We start from the raw sequence: 19325 nt of genomic DNA on the forward strand, positions 1-19325 counted from the left end.
TTCAGTTACTACTCCTGATGCAAAAGAACTCACAACTCACGCCAGGCCTTCAAAAAATGGAGCAGAATTCACACATATTTTACAATGTGGCCAGCAGAAGCCTCATCTGTTCTCCTGTTGCCTGGAGGTGTGCTTGCCTAGCAGTGAGCTCTGGCAGAAAGTTCAAAGGTGCACCCCGAAGCCTAACAGAAGCCTTATTGCTTCTGTGCTGTGTTGTAAAACACTCTGTGTTCTTGTAAACAAAAAAATTAAACACGCAGAGTCATTTAGAAGTTAGATTATTCAGTAACAAAACATGATCTGTGCAGTTCTCATTCTGGTGACTTCAAGTCCCATATTTTTTTCCTCCTGCAGTACCCTGACAAAAACCACAGTAGATGTTCTGAGGAAGCACCAAAAGCAGCATCTTTCTGGGGATGATCTAGAGCAGTTCTGGCAAAGGGAATTCAAGGTCAAAGTCTCCAGCAGGGAGCAGGGCAGTGTGGGCTATCAGGAAGGTCCTTTGCTCCATAGACAACACGCTTAATGTGCAGACAAGATGAAGCCTGGTCTAATACAAATTCGTGCGTTTGTGGCTATTTTGAGACCTAAGGAGACAGACTGAGTTTATGAAGATAATGGAATACATAAGGCTGTAGGACTGACTCAGTAGTGGGAACTCACCTTGCTTTGCATAGGCTCTATGTTCCCTGGGAAAAAAAAAAAAAAAACAAAAAAAAAAAAAAAGGATGTGATCAAAATTGAGACACCTGTGCAAATCATCAGTGAGACAAGGCATTACTTGTTTCCACTTCAGGATAAATGCAGTGAACCTGACACCTTTGCAGGGAGCCCTGGCTAACCGCACTGACTCAGCAGTGCGCCGTGCTGGGGCCAACACCTGCGTTGGTTCTTTCAGCTGAAATGTGTGTGTTCCATGGCACCATTGCCAAGGGACAGGGAGCTGGGATGTGTTCCAGCTTACATGGGTACAGGGCCTTCCAGGGAGAGAAATGGTACCAAAGGAAAGTATAAAAGACAAGCAACAGTTCTGATCTCTTCTTAACATACTTTAATAGGCATGGGTGAAAATGTCACATGAGAACAAGGCAGCACTTTATGAGCAACACCGAAGGACTTTAACACAGAGGGCCATCAGATCGCCGGGCAGTGCCCCCACGTAAGCAGGGCAGTGCCCCCAGTGCGAGGGAGGTAAGCAGAGTTCACTGCACCGCCTCGTCACGGCACCGTTTGCCACGCGGACTTCACACATTGTATTTCTGTTATTACCTATCCACTTTGTAACCACCTATCCTTGCTGAGAGCGCTCTGTACTACGTGAGAGAAAAGGAAGGACGACTTTTCCAGCGAGCGCAGCTGGAAGGCCAAAAGTCATTCACGGGCATCTTTTGCCACAGGAACTCAGCCCTCTGGTCAGAGCCGCCCGAGGCAGGAAAGGTGACCGCTCGAGCCGCCCCGGCCGGCGAGGCGCGAATCCCGGCGCCGCAGCTCAGCCTGCCGGAGCCCGCCGGGCTGCTTGAGGCAGCGGCACCGCTCGCCTCCTTCCCGTGGCCGGGGCCGAGCGAAGCCACCGCATCAGAGCCCAGCCCGGGCCGGGCCCGAAGACCCCAGGCGCGCCCGGGGGCCCCGGCGAGGCCTGCGCGGAGCCGCCTGAGCTGTCCGGCGCCCATTCGCCGGCGGCGGGGCGGGGCGGCTGCGCGGGGAGGAGCCGGGGCCGGGCCTCGCTCGGCTTCCCCGGGATGAAGTGGCCGCCTCAGCCCCGCGGCGGCCCTTTAAATAGCCGCCCCGCGCCTAGCGGTGCGTCGTCCTGAGCTTCTCGAGCATCTCCGTCTCGGCGTTTCGTTCGGACCTGCGGCCGCAGGCGGTGAGTCCTCGGGGTTGGCGGTGCGGTAGGCGGTCCGGCGGGGCCTCTTCCCCTCGGGCTGGCGGCTGCGGGGCTGGTGGCTCCGTTCCCGGCCAGGGGCTGCGGAGCCGGGCCCGGCCTCCCGCCCACCCCTCCGGATGAGGCCTGGCTCACGGCCGCTCGCCGCCCCTCGGCGCCCCGCGGCCCGGGCGGCTCCTCGGCTGGAGGCGCTGTTTGAGTTGCCGGCTTTCAAACGGACCGCAGGAACGTTTCCTCGGTGCCCGTGGAACGAGACTGGCGCGAGCAGGTCTGAAAGCCGTCCTCGTAAATTGCAGCTCGCCACTTACAGCCGGTCTTCTGAAAGCGCTTCTTTGTGGCAGCCCGACAGAAGAGCGCTGACGATCCGAGATCCTTGAGCTCGGATGGCTGGCCGCTGACTTTCATTTGTAACTGCTGGTTCTTTTCCCCCACCCCCCTCTTCCTAGAGCAATCATGTTTGAGATTAAGAAGATCTGCTGCATCGGTGCTGGCTATGTCGGTGGGCCAACCTGCAGCGTTATTGCACAGATGTGTCCTAAAATCCAAGTCACTGTTGTAGATGTCAACGAAGCTAGAATCAATGCCTGGAATTCAGACACGCTCCCCATCTACGAGGTAAACTTGTCCCCTATTGTCTCAGTTGTTCTTCTGCTTCCCTCCCACCGCACAGCACTTTTCACGTGGCCCTCTTCCCAAGCTTGGGAAGTGTGGCATAGCAATGTCCTTTAAAGACAGCATTCTGGAACAGCTGTGTGTCACTGCCACTCATTAAACCAGTTTCTTGAAACAATAACTGAATATGTCTGGTACAGGAAAGTATCTAGGTTCTGTACCAAGAGCCTAGTAATGAAAAATGAAACTGTTCTTCTAGTTGTACTAAATGATGCTGACTTTCTCCTGGGACCTTGTTTAATCATAATGTGCTCTAAGGCTTGGCTTGCAGGAGGGATGCCACAGCCTATAGCGTGACTCTGAACAGAGATAAGTAGACTTCCTTTGTCATATGTATTCATAGGAAAATGTGTATCATGCTCAGATTAGCAAGCAGGATTTGAATGAAGGTCACGAAAGTAGGTACTCTGTTTTCTATTAACATTTAGATGGAGTGTTTTGTTGGTTTTTTTTGTTTTTTGTTTTAATTTTTTTTCTGTGCATGGGCTTTAAAAAAACAACTCAACACATCTGTTTCCTGGAATGGTGTCTTCTACTTATGAAGAATGTACAAAAACTGCCAAGCATTAGTTCAGGCTGTTGTAAATTTGAGTCATTGCAGACACAGGGCTTTCTGTTTATTACTCAATTCGTTCTTGTTTCAACTTTTTCTTCACGGTGTCAGAAGGTACAAGGAAACTCTTTTACTTTCTAGTGAGCTACCTTTTTATTTACATCCTAGAGGGGTTACAGTTGGGACTGTTTGATGGATTGGTCTGCTTATGTTAACCTTTGCTTTCCTCTTCAGTTCAATATTTGATATAAAGTAAGACAGCAAAAATGTCTTGCACAAGAAAGCTTCTGCTTCTTTTTTCTTTTTTTTTTTTTTTTTTTTCCTCCCTCTCACTGTACTTTTACCTTCTAGTGATTACTCACCCTTGTCATGATGGGCATCTTAACAAGCTGGAGGCTGATTACCAGTTTACAGTGTGTGATTTGATTTTTTTCAAACAAAACATAAAGCCTTCATTTAGATATGTTTGTCACAGATCAATTAAAACATTCCATAGTCCATTCTACTACAGAGGATTGTTCATGCACCTGTAAGTGGATGTGTTAAGAGAAGGGAAAGTATTCCAGTGCCCTAAGCCCTGGAAAGAATTTCACCAAGTCATGCCTGTGTTGCTTTCACAATGCAGGTGTGGTTCTGATATAAACTTAACCTTGTCCAAACATGAGCAGTTGACAAAAGGTGTTGTCTTTATCTCCTGTCTTTCAACCTTTCTTCAAGAGGGTTTGGGCTTGATAATTTGATGGGAGAATATTTTTTTTAAATGCTGAGTCAGTTCATTAGATTTGAGCTCATGAGTTTAGGAAATCATGGACTGCGTGGCTGAGGGACAAGGAGAGCTATGAACACCTCTTTGTGCCTGCAGCCTTGGAAATATTTTAAGATTCCTTCTTGACCTTACTTAAAGAACCACTTGTAGAGAGATGCTATTTGTTGCTGATGGTAACAGCATTAAGCATGTAAATAACTGACACCTAGAATCTCTTATGTGAATAGCAGCTCAGTGTGGATGAAATCTTTGAGATTACAGTTCGAGTGTTTTGACTAAGAAATAGGGTTTGGTTTAGTTTTTTGTTTTTTGGTTTTTGTTTTTTTTTTTTAATTCTCCCCTATATAGAGCTGCAGAGGGTACTTCACATTTGACAGACTGAAAACATGCAACATGGAGTAAGAGCGTCGCTGTACCTGACAAGACATTCCATCTGTTTGTGCATAGCAGTTTGACTGCTCTGTGTGCCCTGAGTGACTAATGTACGTCATTTTTTACCTCAACTGTTTTCTTTTTTATGTGGTTTTTATTTTTCCTTTTTTCTTTCAGCCAGGGTTAAAAGAAGTGGTGGAGTCCTGTCGAGGAAGAAATCTCTTCTTTTCCACCAGTATAGATGATGCCATCAGAGAGGCTGATCTTGTATTTATTTCTGTGAGTTTGTATTTATTCTTTTTGCTGTGTTAACAAAACTAGGAAGAGTCCTCTGTTTTCTCATAAGGATTCATTTAGCCATGCTGTGTCACCGTGCCACCGACCTCTTGTTTCCTTTGTGCACTGTGGGAAAAGTAGTAAACTTTTTTATTAGTGTTATCTTGCAATCTGTTTCCTCTAGCCAGGAGAGTACTTGGCAGACCAACAGGCCCTAGGTCAAAATGATAATGCCCATATTTGTCTTGGCAAGGTGCAGGGGGCCTTAGAGCAGAACATAGTGCAGTTCTGTCTGTAATGCACTGAGGTCCACAGGATTTTAGTATTTATATTAAAATATAAATATCCTAGATTGGGATGTAACCAGTCTGATCACTGGTTACAAAGGTGGCTTATTTCTAGAAGATTTGAAAATCCTGTGAATTAATGAAATAGGAGCTGGCAGGGTTTTCTCATAATATCCTTCATTAAATTTATCACAATTTCTAAGCTATGACACTGTTAGGAAGCAGGTTCAGTCAGACATAACCTTATCAGGAAAGGTCATACTGCTTATAATGTGAAGCCTAAAAGAACTGACTTCTGTTTGTTTTGCTGGGTCACAGTTGGGTTTTGTTACTGAAGTCCTCCTTTTTTTGGGTCCCCTCTTTGTTAGGGCACCTCCGTACAGAGCTCTCTTTCTGACTTTTTCTCCATTGAGGGGTAGAGTGAATGCTGCTTGGTTGGATGACTGCCACTGATACAACCCACGTTTTGCCACCTGGCTTCCTGTCACTGACTGATGAAATGCTGTTGTGTTTTACACATTGTTGCTATTTCTTTGAGTCTGTAGTGAAAAGGACCCTCTGTCTTAATCTAGATGTGCTTTCCTGCATGCTTTCTGTGTACTTCACTGTAATGATTTCCAGCAGCTTTACACTTAGGTTGAAAGCATAATTGCCTTGCTAGTTGCAAGATTCTACATGTAATATTTATACTTACAGCATGGGACAGGAAACAAAAGATGACTGTCTGTAAGCATAAAGAAATTATTGCTGTGTCTAGAATATAAGGCTTAAGTTTTGCAGAAGCCTGCAGAGCTGCTATGAATTGCTCTTGTTTGAATTCTGTTTGAATAGAGGCCAGTGAGAACAAAATGGTGACTAAGAAAGCTAATAGCTGTTCATCTGATATGGCAACTAGAGTAATTGTGAGGTAGGACCGAACTGGGCTCAGGGAAGCAAAGCATCTGTCATAACATAAGACCTACTGAATAGGTGAAATTGAGAAGAGACCTAAAACATTTCTTCCCTGGCTGTGTTTTTGTAACTAGGTTAACACTCCCACCAAGACTTACGGGATGGGAAAAGGGCGAGCAGCTGATCTGAAATACATTGAAGCTTGTGCTAGACGAATTGTACAAAACTCAAATGGCTATAAGATTGTCACTGAGAAAAGCACAGTTCCAGTACGTGCTGCAGAGAGCATTCGTCGAATATTTGATGCTAATACTAAGCCTGACTTGGATTTGCAGGTAAGCGTAATATCAGATTTCTAAGCAGGCTGCTGTTTTCAAATTATTTTTTTTGTGTGTGTGTTGTTCTTTGTTTTACACTTTATTTCTGTGCCTACAGGTGCTGTCTAACCCAGAGTTCCTTGCAGAAGGAACAGCAATCAAGGACTTGAAAAACCCAGATAGGGTGCTCATTGGTGGTGATGATTCTCCAGAAGGACAGAAAGCTGTCCGTGCTCTTTGTGCTGTTTATGAGCACTGGGTGCCTAAAGAAAAAATCCTCACGACCAATACCTGGTCGTCAGAACTCTCTAAACTGGTTAGTGTTACTCATTGCTGTTACTGCAATCAGTGAAGGATGCAAGGGAGACAAAGCTCTTAGGCAGACTCTTACAAAAAGTGGGTGGTGCAGATAGGAAAGACATCTGGGATTTGGAGGGCCCAGTATATGTCAAAGGATATTTATCTTTTCCAGAGATCTCAGTTGAGTTAACAGATGATATCAGCTCCTTGCCTTTTATTCTTATTAATAATAGGAGTTATTACTAATAGCCAGTAGAGCAGCTACCTTTGTAAAATGTTTCCAACTCTGCAACTTTAGTACTACGTTGTTATGCTGGTATAAATGCCAGGTAATGAGAACTTTTACACTCCTTACTGCTACTTAGTGTCTCTGTATTGAAAGAGGAATTACTCTAGTATCTTGCTCCTTGTTGATCTGCGGGCATCCTGGTTTCCAGAAGAACTGAGCTCTATGTACTCTCTACTATGTTTTATTTTGTTTTTAAATTCTCAGGCAGCTAATGCTTTCCTTGCCCAAAGAATCAGCAGCATTAACTCGATCAGTGCTCTGTGTGAAGCTACAGGAGCAGATGTTGAAGAAGTAGCAAGAGCTATTGGAACAGACCAAAGAATTGGAAATAAGTTTCTGAAAGCTAGTGTTGGTGAGTGAAACAATCTTCTTTTCTTTCTTTTTTTTTTTCTTTTCTCCTAGGTGTCACAGATGATGGCACTTTGCAAAATGTCTTCCCAGTTTTCTTTGGGAATGGCTTCTAGTGGCCTGAGGAAAGGGGATGTCTCTAGAACACATGATGGCCACTTCTAACCTCTGTAATAAGATGTGGTAGTGGTGACTGTTACAAGAAACTTAGAGGCTTAAGGAATGAGATTAAATCATACGGCCTTCATGCTAGGAAGCATGGCTTGAGAATAATGATATTGAATATCTTTTCTAAGTACGTGTGGGAGTGAAAGTAAATAGTAAATGCATTACCAGAATTTCCACTGGGTTATTATAATTCAGCCTATGTTGTGTTACTTCTGGGACTGAGTTCTAAGGGTCAAGGATCCTTCTATTAATTGTTTCAAACCTCTGTTAGTTATTTGTGATCTTTGGTTCCTGCCTGTGAATAGATAGCCATTTGGAGGAAGGGGAGAACATAACCTTCCCTTTACATGCTTCTGAGAAATATTCATACCTCTCTAGGTGGTACTACTGGAAAGTAAATAATTCTGCCGTCTAGAGGCTCTTTGTTTCTCTGAGCCTGGCTTAAATCTTGTTTTGATTTAAATGGGATCTGAAGCAAACCTCAGGATTTTGTAACTGACAAAAAGCAGGTTGAGGAGTTTGATTCTGGGAGATTCGTAAGGTTTTCCACTTACCAGCAGTGATATGATGGAGAAAAACTATAATGCTGTCAATGGTTGCCAAAAGCTACTTGATTACAAAGATTGGAGTAGTACCTTGCTAATACAAGCCACTTCTAAAGTAACAGTCCTCTTTTTCAGGGTTTGGAGGCAGCTGTTTTCAGAAAGATGTCCTGAATTTAGTGTACCTTTGTGAGGCACTGAACTTACCTGAAGTAGCCCGTTACTGGCAACAGGTACAAGTTTTAAACTTCTGTATTTATTTTTTGAAAGAATGATATTTCTTCAGTGTTCGGCCTTAGAGCATTGTCCACATGCTTCTTCTGTGCCTTGGTGTTAAGGCAGGGATACTTTTAAAAAACACTTGCCATGCTGGGGGGTTGGGCTGAGAACCCTAAAAAAAAGTAACTTGATACTTGTGGAATCTTAGCCTTTGTTTGGAGTTAATTAACTTGTCTGGAGCAAATGAATTGTGAAGTTGTCTAGAAGCAGTAATAGAAAATGTGAAGCACAAGCTCTGTTGGCTTTGCAGGAGTCTATTTCCCCAAAAAGTCCCTTATACTGCTTTCTAGTTATCTGTTGCCTGGTTGGATGTCACTTTTAATTTTCTACTTAAAAAGTCTCAGGAAACCTTGTGTTATATATATATTTATATCTAATATAATAATATTAGATATATTTCTCTGCTTGAGAAAAGAAAGACTTGGATTTTATGCCGTCTGCCTCTGAAGATGTTTGGTTTGGTATGTTCCATAAATGCTTTCATTAGGATAGTCCAGTCCCTGGTAGAGAGAACTGCAGTACTGTCATTGGAGCTGAGTCTAACATACTGCATGAACCTTGTGCAGGTGCCCAGGAGGGATCTGATTTAATGTAGAACTTCGGTGCTCTGGTATAGCAGAGAAGGAGTCTAGACCCTGAGATCTGTTTGTGTTGCTTTTAATCTGTTTAAGATATGAGGAGATGATAGACAATCCTTGGAGCAGGAATTAATCATGTTATCTTAATAACATGGTGAATAATGGAGGGGAAAAAACACTGTCTTGAAAAAGACAAGGGACGACTTCAGTTTAGACTTTTTGGTTCCAAATATACTTCTGAGAAGACAACCTTGATATGTTAGCAGCTCAAGTGTATAGGAACACTTACCATTTTCTCCGTGAGTGTTTTCACAGAATCATTAAGGCTGGAAAAGACCTCAAAATCATGTAATCTAGCTGTCACATCCTCCCCACTGTGCCCACTAAGCATGTCCCTCAGTGCCACATCTGCTTGGTTCTTGAACACCTCCATGGGCAGTGACTCCACCACTTTCCTGGGCAGCCTGTTCCACTGCCTCACCACTTTCTTGAAGAAATTTTCCTAATATCCAACCCAAGCCTGCCCTGGTGCACCTCAAGGCTGTTACCTCTTGTTCCATCACTCTTACCAGGGAGAGGAGGCCAACCCCCACCTCTCTACAACCTCCTTTCAGATCACTGTAGAAAATAAGGTCTCCCTTGCGCCTCCCTTTTTGCCGAATAAACAATCCTATTTCCTTCAGCCATTCCTCATGAAACTTGTGCTCCAGACCCTTCACTGGATTTGTTGTCCTTCTTCGGGTTTTATTTAGCACAAGTCAAAGGGGTTGTATTCTTAAACCACTTTAAACTAGTTGTTCATAATGCTTTCCTGCTCTCCTGAGAGCACTTATTTGCAGTGTTTCTAAGTCACTTAAGCTGTGGTCAAATCAGATAGCAAGAATGGCTGCTGCACAGCTTGGATAACATAGAGAGTGCTGTGCTCATGTAATATGAGCTCTTACCTGTGCCTCTTGCTTCCTCAGAGCAATGTCAACTTGCAGAGATCTATCTATCTCAGCCCATGCTGTTTGGGTCATCCTGTAATACACATAAGCACCTGAATAAGCAGCTCTGTGAGTCCCTTCCTTGGCAGTGTGAGCATCACAGTGTCAGTAGTTCAGCCCTGTGCACGTACGTGGAAGACCTTGGACAAAGGCTGAAGGACATGCTGATCAGAGCAGTCCCACAATACGAACTTTCTTCTGTCTGGCCTTTGGGCAGGACAAGGTTCTCTAATACTGTCGTCTTCAGCACTTGAACCTACAGAAAGAAATGTCTCTCTTGCCCTGTTGCCTGCTATCCCTATGTTGCCCATCACTGCCTGTCATGTCCTTCCCTTTACAACACCTTGCTGAATTACAGAATCTCACTGCTTTCACTTCTTTTACTTGAAGAAACCTAGTTTGCCACCATCCTTCAACTGCATTGCTTACACTGTATGTTTTGCAGGTTGCTGTTGATTCCTGCTTTGGGTTGAAAATCTCAAAATCAATAGGGAAAAAATAGTTCTTTTCAGTTTGTGGTAAATACTGACTAGGTGAGGAGCCTTTTTCCCCTTTTCTACTGGTGATCTGGTGCCATGTGAGTTAAAGGCTGGGGGTCAAAGTATGAAGCAGGCTGGGAGGAAAGCACTAGAACAATCAGGCTGGATGAACACGTTTCCGTATGGCATCAAAAGCAAGGCACTTCAAAGTCTGCTTCAGCAATGTGAGTTTTGTGAACTGAAATCTCTTAAAGTGGATTATAAGATACAGAGTTCTTACAGTAGCCAGAGGCATGTAGGGAAGTGTAGGTCTAGCAAAAGGGTGTCCAGGTAACATCAGACACTCTAACACTGCAACTGCTTTCCACGTTTCTGCCTAGAGTTGGACAGCTGTGATTTTTTTTTTTCTTTAACTTTTTCTTTTAAATTAAATATAAAATAACAAAAAATCTAGCCCTTCAACTAGATTGTGTGTGTGTGTGTCTGTAAATGCATCTGCAGTCATGGATTAAAATTGTTCAACTAGATTGTGTGTGTGTGTGTCTGTAAATGCATCTGCAGTCATGGATCAAAATTGTATGCGTCTCAAGTTTTAAGTTAACTGAACTTACCTGTGGATTATTTGACACTAAATAAAAATACTTCATTTCTCAAGCATCTATTAAACTTCTGTGACTAGTTTGGCTTAGTCATTAGTACAATTGGTTTATAGTTAGTAGCTCTCTTCTGAGCCATAATGTTTTTTATAACTTCAGGTGATAGACATGAACGATTATCAGAGGCGGAGATTTGCTTCCCGTATTATTGACAGCTTGTTCAATACTGTCACTGATAAGAAGATTGCTATCTTAGGATTTGCATTCAAGAAAGATACTGGGGACACAAGGTAAGAAAGTGAATGCAATTAATTAACATGGAATCCCTGCACTAGATACAGCTGTGCAGCTAAACCCCACAAGTTCAGTTCTGTTAAAAAAAGCAGGTCAGATATGGGATCCTTAATCTCGTTTGAATCAAAGATCTGTATTATGTGCTTCTTAAATGGGTGAGACAGTTGATTCTTGATGTGAGACAGTTGATTCTTGATCTCTACAACATACCTGAATCATTCAGAAATTAAACAGGTAGCTTGTTCTATTTAGTCCCTAATTTGCAAAAGTAAAAGCTGCTTCTTGAGTCCTTCCAGTAAGGAATGCTAACACTTTTGCAGCTGACTCAAATTGCTATTAGAAGCCAAAATTCCATCTTTGTTTCCCCAGGGATGGCTAATTCTCTTTTCTTATGAGAGACAGTCCTGATACAATTATCTCCAAGTACAATTTGCATGACGTATTTAGGAGGGATGCCTTGTTACCTATGGTCAGTAGCAGTACTGGGACTTGGTACCTCTCTCTTACATGATTCAGCAAAAGAGATGCAAACTTCTTAAAATTACTCTCCTTGACCTTCCTCAAGACTTTTATTTTGCTGCTGGCATAGATTATTGCTAAGACATTTCATATAAAACTAGTATAAAGCTCCGACATTGAGCCTCACGACAATTGAGGATCTGTATTATTAAAACATACCAGCTGGTTCTTTAACTGTTTAATTCTCTTCTGCAGAGAGTCATCTAGCATCTACATTAGCAAGTATTTAATGGATGAAGGAGCAAAGCTCCATATCTATGACCCTAAAGTACCGAAGGAACAAATCATCTTGGATCTCTCGCATCCAGGTGTCTCAGAAGACAACCAAGGTAAGGATGCTTACATTAAATTTCTATGCTCACTATCCTCGCCACACCACAGCCAGAAGAAACTCTGCTCTCAAAATACACAAGGTCTATTTAAATATTATGTATTCGTTTTCACCATGGAAATGATGTGCTGTTAGTTACACTTATCAAAGTAGAAGATTGGCCTAGCTCAAAGATTACAGTATTATCTCTTTCCCCTTTGCTCTTATGGGCTAATGCTAATTCTGTACTATTGTATATTTTTCTCAAATGCTCACTTGAATACATAGAAAATAATTTTCTCTCTGTATAAATTAGGGAAAGACAAGCAAGAACATTCAATTGCAAGGGAGATTAATGTTGCTCTGTGAGCTCCTCTTTACCCCGAGTCCTGTCTTGTCTGCTTATGTAAAGTAGAAGTAAAGAAATAATTCTGGAATTCACTGTAGAGCATCCTGCCCTGTATTACTTTCTCATTTATCAGTGCTTCCTAATTAATCTGTTCATTCAAACTGGAAGTTTTTAAAGTAGTTGTCTTTAACTACAAGTCTCTTGGAGGAACAAAGGGTTTTTAGGACCCCTTTTCTCACTTCCCTTTAGTGGGAGGGACAGGCCAGTGATGGTGTGTGGTTGGGGGAGAAGACCTAGATCAAGTTGTTTCCAGAAGTGAGGAAAATGGCCCGTGATGAGGAAGGTGTATGTTACCTCACATCTCCTTGGACCTTGAGGGTGACGGGAGGGCTGCCTTTAGGCTTCTGAGGCAAGCAAATGCAGCCCACACAGACTTATTTACTGTGGTGTGAACTGAGAATTAAGTAAGTGGTAAGTACTGATATTGTACAAGCAATGACCTTGATAAGAGTTGGCATTTGATCAGTCAGTAGTAACTCCCAATTCTAGAGATGCTTTTGATTTGACTGCATTCTTTAAATTTGAATGCTTAATTTCAGACACTTAAGTGCCTGAATTCTATCTGTTCGAATGCTGGATACAAGCTGCTTTCATCAAGTAAAATCAAAGTGACAAATGTAGTGACAGAAGGCATGTTTAGATAAGCAACCCAAGAGTCTTTGAGTAGGCTGACAAAGGAAAATCTTGTTGGGATGCACCAGATTCTTGCAGGACAAGACTTTATTTTCCTTCTATTACAGTGTCTCGGTTGGTCACTATAAGTCAAGATCCATATGAAGCCTGTGATGGAGCTCATGCCCTTGTAATCTGCACTGAATGGGACATGTTTAAGGTAAAAATGTCACCTTCATCAACCTTCTTTTAAGTGAAGAATAAAAGATAGTGTTAGGCGACTTATTTCCTGTGTCTGCTGTAATTGCTTTTCACAGGAGTTGGATTATGAGCGTATTCACAAGAAGATGCTGAAGCCTGCATTTATATTTGATGGTAGGAGAGTTCTTGATGATCTTCATAATGAGCTACAAGTCATTGGCTTTCAGGTAACCGATTTGATGCTGCTGCTTCTGGAGTTTATTTAATCCTTCTGCTTTTGCTCACTGCAGTGATTGAATAGCAAGGAGGGGGAAACTGTTGTCTTCATGTGAGGCTTTAAATCGAAATGAATTTTTCCACTACCACATTCAGTAGCTTCTCTACCTGCTGCTTTGAAATCTCTTGTTCTTTTAAAAGAATCAAGCTATGTTAGACTATGCCATCAACACTCAGTAGTATAAGCAAGTCTTGAACCACTTCTAGCAGACAAAGAACTTGACTAAAACTACAGTTACCAAATCCTTGGACAAGACTACAAGTAAATCAGCAGGACAGATTGGATGTATGTTTTAATTGCTTTATGTAGCGTATTCCTGAGTACACTGTTCACATGCATAATGGCCACAGATTTTCCTCTTTTATCTTTTTTCTTTTTACACCTGCTTGAACAACATAAGCTTGTTTACATGTAATTTAATTAAAATTTGCTGTCAACTGCTGTGGAGATAACAGTGAAGTTGTTATAGGCAAATATGACATGCTTGCTTAAACAACTCTTTTTCAGAGCATGCTGAGGTAACTTCTATGTCCATCTTCAGAATATTCATTAAGTTTCTGCTAAACTTATTTAAAATAGTTAAACTCTTTAACTTAGAATACTTTATCTTTTGGTGCTTTGTGTCTGCCCTGCAGTGCTTTCTTGGTATAAGAAAGACAGAACTATTGAAGCAGGCCCAGAGGAGGGTCACCTCTCCTCTGCAGGAAGGCTGAGGGAGCTGAGCTCCTTCCACCTGGAGAGAAGTTTCTGAGAGCACCTCATTGCAGCCTTCCAGAACTTGAAGGGAGCTTATAAACAGGAGGGAGACTAACTTGTTAAAGGGTGTGGTAGAGGTTGGACAAGGGAATGGTTTTAAACTAAAAAAGGGGAGACTTAGATTGGATATTAGGAAGAAATTTTTTACTCTGAGGATGGTGAAGCACTAGAACAGGCTGCCTGTAAAAATTGTGGATGCTTCATCCCTGGAGGCATTCAAGGCCAGGTTGGATGCAGCCCTGGGCAGCTTGATCCAGCACGTGGCAAGGAGCAGGATCTGGGTGGGCTTCAAGGTTCCTTCCAGTGACACTTAGCAAGTATCACAGGAAAGATGTTCTTACTTACTGGGCATCTGAACTATTTTTGCTAGTTGATGTTTTGTCCTCTGTAAGCCCCACTCTTAGTAATTCATCCTACCAATTTACATTGATCTCATGTAGAATTTATCAGAAATCTCCCTTTCTGAATGTTGTAGGGCCCTGGTTTCTTTGTATGTCTTAACTTTCTCTTAAACAGCTGACTGTCTTTAGCATTGAGTTGAATTATTTCAGAAACAACCCACTCCCTCAAAGAGGGTGGAACCTTTTCTTTATCCTTATTTAGTGGATAGACATCTCTAAACAAAGGAGGCTTGAAAACACACTTTCTGAATACCCAGTAACATTTGTTGATGTTATTTATACTGCTAGTTGTATGGAAGCTAGGGCACATGAATACTTAAATTTCTAGGATGCAACTCTTTAAATCTCTACATGGGAACAAGTGAAAGGCTGATTTTTCTAAATTCTTTGCACTTCCACTCTCAAATTGTCCGCATACACAATGTGCTTCATAGCTTCTAGTGTTCCTCAAAAGTAGTTGTGACCTGGATTTAATTAGTAAACTCCCTGTACTCTGCTTATGTGACTGTTAGTTTGCTGTGCTCACTTGCTAAATGTGCTTTTCTCTTTTTTCTTTTTTCTTTTTTTTCCCTTCAGATTGAAACAATTGGGAAGAAGGTGTCAGCCAAAAGAATCCCTTTTGCTTCTTCTTGTGAAATTCCGAAGTTCAGCCTGCAGGACCCACCTGTCAAAAAGCCCAGAGTATAATGTTTAATAGGTACCGAAGGAATTCTGTCACCTTCTTAGTGATAATAACTGTAACCCTATGCTTTTTTTTTTTCTTTTTCTTTTTTTTTTTTTTAATGGAAAGATATTTTTCATAAACTACAGTCCGATTTTACGCTAGAAAACAGTACCTGGTACACATGAACTCAGCGTATTTTCAAATCTCTATTTTTCTAGCAATTTTGATTACTGAGGATGGTACAAACCTGTTTTTAATAATGAATCAACCTTTAAGAGGAAAAGTTACACTCAAGCTACAACCTTCTGCTTCCAGAAGTGTTCCTACACTGCACTTTAAGTGTAAATGCTCAAGTGATATGAGCACAAAAGAAATGGAACATCTATTTTACTTTAGTCCAGTTACAGACAGTGATCAGGAACTCAGTTGGTCTCACTTTTTTGTACTGTTATTTGGGGTAATTCTTTCCCCTTACATGCTTGTTTTAACTGGTGATGGAGTCAAAAGATGAGTTCTATGTGAATTTTGGTAGTTCTGGGTTGAGACCTAAAACAGAGCTGACTGCAACTATGTTGCCCTGATCCTCACTGTGATCAGCGTGTGCTGATGCAGTCTGAACTGCATCTGTTGGGTGCCAGGTGGCTTCTGCAGATGTCTATCACATACTTGTTGGCAGTGGAGTAGTAGCTATAAACCAATCCACTGGCTGATCTTGTTTCTGATTCTTGGTTCTTGCCTACATTCCATATGCCGCACATAAATTACTGATTTGATCAGATTCCTGGGGCATGATTTTCATAAATTACCACAATACAATTTTCCTTCAGCAGAAGAGCATTCTGCCTGCTGCTTGTTCAAACACAGAATTTGAGCAGACATACCTTAATTCAGTGTCAGTCCAAGTAGAAAGCAAACGTTAGCTTCAAAGCTAACGCTTTTTCTACTGTTCTTTCTGCTTATATTTTATGAATAAAAGCAGTATCTTTATGAACCTGCAAGAATTATTCTCTGCTGTTCAGAAAATTTAAAAAAGAAAAAAAATTCAGCCCCATACATAGTCAGCTTGCTACCTCATTTCATTAGCAGGAATTAATACTTCCTCTATTATCATGATACTTTTGCCTTTATTATTACTTTCTTTCTACTTGTTTTTATTATTCTCAATTGGCCAGTGCTATTAAAGTCCTTGATTATAGACTCTGTGTTTGGCTTGTTGCATGGGGTTGTGAAGTGGAGAAAGTTAGAAAGGGCTGACCAGAGAGAGGATTTGGACTAGAAGGCATGGAAGTCTTAGTTCAATGATAGAATCCTGTAAGCAGTCACAGACTACTTTCTGAATGCGTACAACAGCTGTGCCTTCAAGTATTCTATGTCAGTAGTTGTACTGAGAGCACAAGATCAATGTCTTGGTAATGAGGACTGTTGCTGTAACTATTTACTATGGAAGCACAGGTACCACGTAAGCCTGAGGATGGATCTTTGAAGCTTTGAGGGATGTGTAACAATTTGCAGAGGCAATACAAGGTAGTGTTAATTGTTTGGCTGTCCTATGTGTACTTTTGAGCTGGATGCTTTCAGATGCTGCACCTCAATGGTTTCTACAATCACTTTGGGCAAGTATGCCTGAAGTTGTTTTGTTTTTTTTTTTTTTGCTGTCACACACGGGATTCTTCTGTGAGGAACGTATTGGAAGCTTATCAAAATGAATGGGAATTATAGAGCCTTAAACTTATCTTCCATAGTGGTGTCTCCTCTTCCCAAGTCATTAGTGCTGCTTTCATACAACGCCTAGAGCAAAGGCTGCCCTGTGATACACCTGTGATACAGGTGTGGCAAATGTGAGTGCTCAAACTCCAGAATGCTGGATCGTCTGCTGTATACAGGCAGACATCTTTCTGGACTACCCCAGCAGAACCAGAGAGAGCAAGCTGGTAATGTCCCCTTTGGGATTGAGAGGGTGCTCACAAGTAGTACTCTTGCCCTGAACTATAATTAGGGTAGTACAGCACTGTTTCAGGGCTCATCTTGCATACATGCAGAAGAATCTTACCACAGGCCAAAATCACCGCTCATCTTCAGAGTACGGTTGCCAGGGAAATGGTGTTGGAGATGACTTGTATTCCTGTTTCTTGAAGGCTTGCGCTCACAAAAAAAGCATGAAAGAGCTGGGGTTGAGTGCTATCGGGTTTGTGTCTATGGGATCTTACAGAATGTAATTCTTGATGAGAACTGTGCAATATGAGTAATGGATTCCTGTGCTCTAATTTTTTAATGTTTCTTAATAAAATGCAATCCCACTGTAACACCATTTTTCACCGCAAAAGTGTGAATACAGCAGCTGAAGCAGTACAGTTTAATACAAGCCTATGAGTAGCATATGGGCTGCATAAATTGTCTCACTCAAGATGTACAGTAGTAAATCCAAGTGCCAGACATGATGTACTCTTTTTACCTCTTTGTATGCATGTGAAACTCTTAATTCAGACAAAACTGTTCCTGGAATGAGGACGGCCAAGAGCACTGCAACTGAATAGGGCAAACACATTTTTGTACAAAGAGCAGCATAAGAGCAGTTAGATCTCACGAGGGCTAGTAGGTTTATACCTCTCTTCATCCCTTGAGCCTTCGTTGGGGGTGACATAGAATTTACAGTATGCTATAATGCTCAACATCTGAAATTCAAAATGAAGTGTCAGACAGTGTGGGAAATAATGTGTTATCTATAATTGCTTTAGGCATAGGTCTTCATTGCCTGCTTTTTTTTTTTTTTCCCCCTCAATTCAAGCTGAGAATTGCTAGTGCAAGTTGAATGTCATCTTTAATAACTTTGCATGTAGTGAAAAAAGGGGACACCCCTATTCTCCTATTATTCACTGATCAGATGGAAAACAAGTCTATTCTTAAATGAATGCTTTTTCTTTTTTAACTTAATGCCTCTGTAAGTCACTGGATGGTGCAGCATATCTCCAGTTGGCTGTGTATGTTTAATTATGCTTTGTGTGGTGTTGGTTGGTATAATGATGCTTTAAAAAGATCGCTCTCTTAAAGAACACGTTGACTTGAGATCGTATTCCCAGAACTGTTTTCTTGAGTGCAAGGGAAACTGACAAAGCAGGCATACAGTACTATAAGAAGTGCAGACAGAATTAAGTGCTTTGCAAATATTCAATGTGAAATCTCTTCTGAAACAAGATTAGAGAAGTCATGAGATCAGTGCTGAATCTATAGCCATAACCTTGGAGTGTTTGGTGCCTTCAACATAAAGTGATAGGGGAAAAAATGGGAATAGGGATGAAAGATAGTTGGAAAAGTAGTTTTTTTTCAACTAGAAAAAGAACTTTAAAGCTTGTCATCTATGTTGTACAAATTGTCAGAGGTCCTCAAAGACCCTCAGAAATGAAACAAAAATACATCTATGCAGCCAAAATATGACTGCTTTCCTAGAAGCCATACAAAGCATGTGACTAGAAAATGGCTTACAGAGCTTGTGTAACTGGGGGCCTGCTGTCAGACAGTTGTGTAAAGCCTGAGATCATCTTCTGATCCACCCAGCAGCAGTCAGTAAAAAAAAAACTTACCATATGAAATAATGTTAGACTGTTTCACAGAAACATTTGTCTCAATAGGAAAAAAAAAAGTCATAGATGATCACTGCGCAGTGTCCTCTTGGCAGTTCTAAAATTGCTGTATGGCTCAGAATTTTTCTTCATTTTTCTGGTGTTGATTATACTGAAAGCAGTAACTTGGCAAAAGCTACAATAGCTTCCTAAACCCGCTCTATCAAAGCCCATTGTTTATAGGGGGGCCTCTAATAAAAGCTGGCAGTCATTACATGTGTGGGTATCATCAGGTTAGTGCTGCACCTCACCTGGCCTGCTGAAGCAGAGCAGTATTCAGACTCCTTGCTGTAGTGCCAACCTTCTGCTGCTCTGCTATGTGGTGTTTCAGCTGAAGGGAGGTGGCTGTGGCCCACAGCATGCCTGCTCTTGTTCAAGACTCCTTTGCAGACTTATTGATAACTTCAAAATTTTCACCTTTTCAAGGTACAGGCATTAAGCCTGAGCCATAAAGAACATACAATCTCTCCCTAATTTACACTACCGTCATACTATTTAATTAAATAAATTCCTTTTTAGTTTAAAGCTAATTTGTCTTCATAATGCCTTAGTATTGCTATACTTAATGCTTTATTTTGTGAAGTATCAATTATGCAACACTGGCCTTGGTGGCAGAGTTTGACTTTCACTGTCTATGACAATACCAAGATTCCACCTGCTCATTAGCTGTCATCCTAACAGAGC

General features: G+C 41.7%; 1 protein-coding gene across 1 annotated transcript; it reads left to right on the forward strand.

Moving 5' to 3' along the window:
- Positions 1-1757: 1757 nt before the first annotated feature.
- UGDH (UDP-glucose 6-dehydrogenase) lies at positions 1758-17332 on the forward strand. Its single transcript, XM_042870698.1, has 12 exons — positions 1758-1864; positions 2329-2497; positions 4423-4524; positions 5834-6034; positions 6135-6332; positions 6810-6957; positions 7802-7896; positions 10741-10871; positions 11590-11723; positions 12854-12945; positions 13043-13153; positions 14937-17332. The coding sequence occupies exons 2-12, from the start codon at positions 2336-2338 to the stop codon at positions 15045-15047; spliced, it is 1485 nt and encodes a 494-aa protein (XP_042726632.1). The 5' UTR covers positions 1758-1864; positions 2329-2335; the 3' UTR covers positions 15048-17332.
- The last annotated feature ends 1993 nt before the right edge of the window (positions 17333-19325 follow it).

Source organism: Lagopus leucura, unplaced genomic scaffold (genome assembly GCF_019238085.1).
Source record: "Lagopus leucura isolate 7727_CA_CO unplaced genomic scaffold, USGS_WTPT01 Super-Scaffold_100004, whole genome shotgun sequence".
Taxonomy (NCBI): Eukaryota; Metazoa; Chordata; class Aves; order Galliformes; family Phasianidae; genus Lagopus; species Lagopus leucura.